This window comes from Montipora foliosa, chromosome 6 (assembly GCF_036669935.1).
Source record: "Montipora foliosa isolate CH-2021 chromosome 6, ASM3666993v2, whole genome shotgun sequence".
In the NCBI taxonomy this organism is placed as follows: Eukaryota; Metazoa; Cnidaria; class Anthozoa; order Scleractinia; family Acroporidae; genus Montipora; species Montipora foliosa.
In genome coordinates this window covers 72,830,415-72,837,914 of record NC_090874.1, presented here as the reverse complement: position 1 = coordinate 72,837,914, position 7,500 = coordinate 72,830,415, and the positions used below count along the sequence as shown (strand labels likewise).

General features: G+C 39.7%; 1 protein-coding gene across 1 annotated transcript in view; it reads left to right on the top strand.

Moving 5' to 3' along the window:
• LOC138006296 (phospholipase A2 A2-actitoxin-Cgg2a-like) overlaps positions 1 to 4,118 on the top strand; it is a 31,471-nt gene extending 27,353 nt beyond the window's left edge. The window contains exons 3-5 of the mRNA XM_068852542.1: positions 306 to 465; positions 3,096 to 3,208; positions 3,906 to 4,118. Coding sequence (XP_068708643.1) covers positions 306 to 465; positions 3,096 to 3,208; positions 3,906 to 4,039 — 407 coding nt within the window. The 3' untranslated portion in view covers positions 4,040 to 4,118. The remainder of the gene's footprint in view (positions 1 to 305; positions 466 to 3,095; positions 3,209 to 3,905) is intronic.
• The last annotated feature ends 3,382 nt before the right edge of the window (positions 4,119 to 7,500 follow it).

Genomic DNA, 7,500 nt, shown 5'->3' with positions numbered 1-7,500 from the left:
GGGAACGGTAGGAAGAAAGAATGAGATTTTCGAAGGAGAGTGATGCTCCCTCACGCGGTAAGACGAAACTAAATTTTCTCTGGGAGTCTGTCTGTGCTGGGAGCCAAACGTAACTCTCAAAAATTATCCTGATTACCAAATTAGACGGACGGCGTCTGCCTAGTCCAATATCAGCAGTCGTTGGAATTTTGTTTCCTTATATTATTTTCAAATTGGACAGCGTGAAGCCAAATAACTAAAAAAAGAGTCCTGTTCGATTTGAATTTGCATTGCAACGTTTTCTTTTATTTTTCTCTCTGCTGTAGCAAGTGTGGATTCACCCATTATCAGTTCGTCCAGTCGAAGTTTGATAGAATTTGCTCAAATGATCGCATGTTACGTGAACCGAAACCCACTGGTATACGTTGGTTACGGTTGCTACTGTGGATTTGGTGGAAAAGGAGTCCCTAAAGACGAAACTGACAGGTATATGAAAAAGCATTATATATTCCCACGATGACAAAAAAATAAAGAAATCAAGAAACCAATATTATTAATCAATTCATAATTTCAAAAAAAAAACGCAGTACGAACAAGTCGACGTATTAAACACAGTCACTACGGACCGTGTTAGCCCCACACGTCCAAACGGAGACTTTGAATTTGTTTTTGTTGTTTATGGTAGTTAAGTTTGCTTACCAGAATGCGTTGTCCTAAACGGATCCACAAGCCACAGCAACATCGTGGACAAAGTGACACCTAACGTGACAGAAACAAAACATATCTTCTCGACTAGTTTATGGGACGTCAAACTAACAGGCTTTTGAGAGCTTTCTATTCCGCTTTAAGCCTTTTAAGCACAAATCAGATATTTAAAACAACGTTTCCTGGGAAATAACCAATTCATAAATTTTTTTCTGTGTGGCACAAGTCCATTGTAAGGAGGATTGTCCTCCCTCACACACTACTTATTGGCAGTGCTAAACTTTTGTACGTAATTTTACCAATTCATTTGTTTTTTTTTTGAAGGTCAAGTTCAAGTTTTATTTCACACTGTTTACAGAAAACTAAACATAAGACAGTATACAACCATTACAGAAAAAAAGTACATTCAGATAGAAATTAGCTAGTCGAGACAATAATTAATAGTGACCAAAGTTGCCAAGGAGCTTTCGAGTTGGTCACTGTCATGTAGATATAAGCTGGCGTTGGCCGTATGTTAAAGGGAATCTCCACTAAAACAACAAAATAACTTCAAACCGCAGAACATAGTGTTGTTGACAATTTAAATTGTTCAAACTTTTTCCAATGAAAGTGTTTGTATCCGAAAAAAATTAATGGCCAAAACGCTTGGTTTGGCTTTCAAATCTACCGGGCGCCGCCATCTTGAATAATTGTGACGTGTCGTGGTTGCCCTATTGTTCTGACACAAAGAACGTTTGCTCTAGAACAATAGGGCAACCACGACACGTCACAATTATTCAAGATGGCGGCGCCCGGGAAATTTGAAGCCAAAACAAGCGTTATTTTTCTCGAATGCAAACGCTTTCATTGGAAAAAGTTTGAGCAACATCAATTGTAAACATTATGTTCTGGGATTAAAAGTTATTTTGTTGTTTTAGTGGAGGTTCCCTTCAAGTATAGTTTCAATCACATTAATAACAAGTATCGTAAGAGAGGAAGCATATACATAAATGCGAATACAAAAAAAGAAGATGTCCTGCATATTGTACAGCATTATTTTAACTATCTAACCAGTAAAACTATGATCAGTTTTGAGTAGTCAATAGAAAACTTTTGTATATAACTGTTTAAGCATACGGAGATTAAGATAGTGCCTTAAAATATTGATTATAGACCTCTTTCATATAATGGCGGCCAAATAAAATATTCTTTTGTTTTAATGCTAATAAGCCTTTCTAGCCTCGCTACGACGGGTAAATTTCAAAAAGAAATTTTGTTTCAAAAATGGGTCGCCATTTATGAAAGTGGTCTATAGCCACATTTTTTGCTAATTTATAATTTACATGTTGAATTTTGGATTTCCTACTGTAGATGCTCATCAATTTATATAGAGTGTTTGCACTCACGTGATCAGTAACTTTGTTTTTCCACCAAAACAAAGGAAAACGTTTGCATGATAATAGAGCTCAATTCCCTGAGGATTAGTTGGGGACACCAACATGGCCGCCATTCCTTTGTTTAGGGACACCAAGATGGCTGCCGTGACGTCACGTGAAAACACTCCATTCACTACTTGCACAATCCCATAATACACCTCTATTACCCCCCAAATCATTTGCATAACCATTTGTTTGCGATTTCGAAGTCGAAAACAATGCCTATGCAGATTTTTAGGGGGTAAAAGAGGTTTATTATGGGATTTGTGCAAGTAGTGAATACCTAGATATTTAATACAGCTTTCACATGCAATATATTGGTGTATGTTTTTCTTTGATGATGTCATTAGCATATAATTGGTTTTCCAGATAACTTATTAATAGCACAGTATTTTAGAACTAACTTAAGCTCTTCATTCATTGGAAATTGGACCTCCTTTGCATTAAAAAGTTTATTCCTCTTTTTTTTCCTATGTAACTGCATGTGTTCAATTAAATTCTTATTAAAAAAAAAAGCTAATAGCTGTTGGTAGGTGAGCCTGTCCTAAGAGGATATTGTGTTTGTAGCTCCTTCTTCAGACGCTGAGAGACCGATTTGTATTTATGAACGAATTAGAATGCCCTAAGGCAAGTGAACCTATTCAAACAGTCCCGCGACTGAAAATTTGGCAGCGAAAATCAAGCGTGATTGAGATTCAAACTGCGGATTTTAACTTCAAAAGCTAGCTAAGGTCCATGATACTTGGTTCTCACTGCAAATTAAATATATCTTATTAGATGTTGAAATAATTTTGTGTAGTATTTTGACGAAACCGCTAGTGTCAGTCAAACCGGTTATTTTGACAGTTACCGACATTACCAGGTATACAATAACTGACTGACAGTGTACAATATCGTGGAATATTTGTACCCGTTTCGTTCGTTTTCTGTACAATAACTAATACAGTTGGATAATAATGGTCTTTATTTTCATTCAGAGTTTTTGACAATCCTCAGGTGTTGTCAATTACACGACCAGTGTTATGGATCAGTTATTTCCTCAGGCGCGTGTCCATTCGACACCGCTGTTTATCTTATGCCTTACAGCAGAAGGAATTGTTATCATTGTGGTAAGAGTGGGCCTTACTTTTAATCATTGTTAGAGGGCATGGTCGTTCTAGGAAAAGCGTAAGCTGATTTTAGCCCACTGAATAAATCACTGAGTTCACGATATTCGCAGATGAACAGGCCTAGCCTGCAAAGCAGGCCTATTTTTGTTTTGGTAGGGATTATCAGACGAAATCTTGGATAGCGAGTGTAACAGAGGTCTAAGGCGAGTAAAAAAAATTGCACTCAGTGATAGGAGATAGTATGAAGTGGGCCGTCCCTCACCCCTTGTCCCAATTCTCTACCGGCTGCGTGCTTTCAAAATAGCGGCCCATTACGAACGTTGGACCTTGAACAAGTGTCCGCCTGCTATCCAGGCTAGAGCAGACCCCAAAGACCATATTTTCGTTGTAACTAAGTCGATTGTTTTGACTTCGGCACAAGCAAGGGAGAATAATGCGACTTGTCAAATAGTGTTAAAATGTTTACCTGGGTCTGAGGTTTACGTTATCAGATGGCTTCATGATATGCCAATCAGCTGCAAAATAACCGAAGAGGTCGATCCTGGCGAGGGACTGGGGATTGGAGGAGGACACACCTCTAACCCCCAATGCTCTCAGGAGAGAGGGATTGCGTACAATCTTATTCAGTTCATCGCTTAAAATTCACAATTATAGCTCGTTCTGGTTTTCAATGTTGTGTTGTTGTTTTTTTTTGCAGAAGCCTCAAGCTACTATTTGTTTTATGGGAAATGTCGAGAGACTTTGTGCAAGTGTGATTCACAAGCTGTACAGTGCTTTAAGCGTTCGAAGTTCAATTCTGCATATATACTATATCCTCAAGACAAATGTTGACACTGAGTGATTCAGAGATGACATGGAGCATTGTCTGTTTCCTAACTTTCGAAGCAAAAAAGAGTGAAATAAAACAAGAAAGCTGACAGTCACCAGAGACCTTTGATCCATTTATTTAATATTCTTCGCTTGTTCCCAGAGCCAAGTTTCAGAACCTCGGCACGATCTGGGGTTGCGAGAACCGAATTCGAGTGCCCATTCCCACTCAGTCCTCTTGTTCAACTTGTTTTTCTTTCTCCCAACACATTTTGTTTTCAGTTTGTTAACTATGCAAAATTCTGCCTGCTCAGCATTTGTTGTTACGAATTGTATTTTGCCGTGACAGTTGTGGGCCGCCGGGATACGGAGCTTTAGCAACAACGACGGGAACGGCAAAGAGAACGTCATTTCAAAGCATAAATTCCCATTACTGTAGACATGACAATGGTGCGGCAGTGCTTAGAGAATGAAACCGATATGAGTCACGCTTAATTTAGGGGAGAAAATGAAAATTTGTCCCAAGTGCTGAAGTCCTCCATAAAGCCTCAAATTTGGTTATTTCACGCTGTTGTTTTGTTGACGACGGCAAAGAAATGGTCAAAAATGAAAAAAACGCAAGTGCAGAGCGTGCAAAGCTATTGTTTTTGCCCAATAAATATGCAAATTTGTGACGTTCTCGTTGCCGTCGCCGTTGTGGTTGCTTGAGCTCCCTAATATCTTCCCGTACACTTTTTCAATCATTTACTGCTCGCTCGCGGGGATCATGGGTGGCGCAGTGATGCGAGCACTCGCCTCCAACCAATGTGGCCCGGGTTCGATTCCCGTTAATATGTGGGCTGGGTTTGTTGTTAGTTCTCTCCTCCCTTCAAGGAGTAACTTTGCTCGCGTATTTTCCCGCGCGCACAGCTTCGATGTTATTTTTGTCCATATTTGGGCATAAAATTGGTGTCCTAAAATCCCCAGCTTAGTTGCAAGGAAAAGAGTTGCAAGTTACACGATTCAAGGTCACGTGCTTTTGGTTCAAATTAAAAGCAGGTAAAACCGAAAAAGTACTAAAAAAACAAGCTTACAACAACAATGAATTAAAGCCGTTTTCAAATGAGTGTCGTAAAACCAAAACCAAAATAATTACTGTGGCCAATCAAAAAGGACGGAGACAATTCGGTAAACCAATCAAAACTCGAAGTAATTACACGTAGCCGACACAAAGCGCGGGAAATGTGCACACGCGAGCCATGATTGGTTTTGGTTTCACTTCTGATTGGTTGAAAACATAGCGCGAGAACTTTGAACCAATCACTGAGTGAAGTAATTATAAACACTCAATTGAAAACCACTCTATATCACTCTAAATATTAATAGTTGAACATATGAAATAGCTGCAAAGAAATCAAGTTTTTTTAGAAATGTTTAGATAGCAAACGAAAACAAGCCAGTGTAATGTAATAATTACAGATGTCATTTTGAGAATTACCGTATGTTATAACCCACCCCTTTAATTTTCGTGCGATTTTATTGGCTACTTTGAGTCACGTGGTGTAAAATCACTGTAAGGTATTACGGAATAGCCCCGTCTGCGTCGATATTTGTCCTGTGATCATCATTTCGATCGCGGAAACGAAACAAACCCAGCGCAAAAAAGGCGGAAGGATAGTTTCAAATTTTCATCTTCATTACTTTGTATGGAAGAAAAACAAACTCGTTTTGTAGTCAAGTGATATTGACATTGAAAAGCTGCAGGGTCGCCCAACGAGCCATTTTCTCAACGATTCATCAAAGTATATCATAGCCATAAAATGAACCAAAAATTAGCCTTTTTGGAGCAATTTCTCTACATGCTGAGAAACCTGTATCTGTTCCGCAACTCCCAGGAGAAACAGGACAGAAATTTCGTTTGCCAGCAGGCGGAAGTTTCCCAGCCAGTGGGCAAAATATCAACATTTGAATGGATCTCACGCCAACGCAACGGGCCTCGGATTCACCCTTCAGTGGTGGGGGGAGGGGGGAGGGGGGAGGGCAGAGGCGTGGGTACATTGACTATAAATAACCCTTAGAACAAATACGTTTCTCCCAGGAGAGACGGGAGAGCGAGCAGATTAAAAACAATTTGCCAGCACAACATAAATCCGTTTTCCCAGCAACTTCCCAATACTTCTTTTTGAAGCCAACAGATACACACCTGCGGGACACATATCTTGGGGAACACCTCCGTTGGGTGCCCCTGAAGCTGGTCCTTTGCATGAAAACTAGTGATGGCGTCGCAAAATTTCAAGTTTTCAAGTTGTATTGGTTAACAACAAACACCTTACAGTCAAAACCCGCCAAGTGTTCCTCTCACGAATGGTTTAATAAGTTCATTATTGCAAATTTGATTTCAGTAATAATTTTAATAATCTGTTCGTTGGATGAGTAATGCAAAATTTAAATCAAGCCTCTGTTCAAAACTCTAATTTTGATTGGAATATTGCCGGCGTCCGGTGAAAGGCAAGCGGGAGAATTTATTTCACAATTTTACCAACATGGCGGCCGGAAAACTGTAGAAACATCTGAAATTTAGTTTAGCTGTCTTTAACACTTTCTGCTGTATAATGAGCTAGCAAACATTCGTATAGACACGTCTCCTAGTATATTGGCTGTTTAGGCCGCAACAACACGAGGGGAATCGATGTTTTTTTATGCAACTGGCATGTTTTTCGAAAGCCGTCAACATGTCACGCACTGTGAAGAACTCTGAAATTCAAACTGCTATATTTTCGAAACAAAGCACGGTACCGAGCTGAAAACATGCAAACAGATATATTTTTAAAACCTCTTTTAGCTGATCGAGATAAAACTCAAAAGACTCTTTAGTTTTGTATCGTTTTTTTGTGACGTCACATGCAAACCAAGAACTAAAATCGAATCATTCGTTACGCACAGTGCATACTGGCTTGACGAAACGCTGGCGAGGGGGAACGAAGACACTGGGTTTGAGATTGGTAGCTAAAAGGTGAAACAAGTTTATTTCCATTCAGGACCTTTCACAGCATCGCTTGATGATGAGTTACGAAACAGATCATGGTAAATATGCCGCATCGAGGTCAAACCCGTTTAATTTTTCTACAGTCTGCCTCGGATTCAAGAATGGCATTCCAAAACGTGTAGCTTCCGAAATCGCACATCCTTGCGATTGAACATTAATTTGATAATCGCACTGGTATTATGGTGGGCAAACACGAGGGGTCATGTTGCAGGGACATTCTGCAGCGATATTTTGCAGCGACAAAAAGACTTGCGTAGTGCACATGTAGCAGTGACGTGTAGACAAGTAGCATGGACAAAATCAGAACATGTGCACACACATGAAAATGTTGCGGGTACCCTTTTCAGGGATATGTTGCAGTGACATGTCCTTTCGTGTAAACTGATACTTTTATAATTGTGCAACACCCATTTTTGGGTGATTTTGTCCCCGCGACGTGTCCTATGAAGTTCAAGAAGTT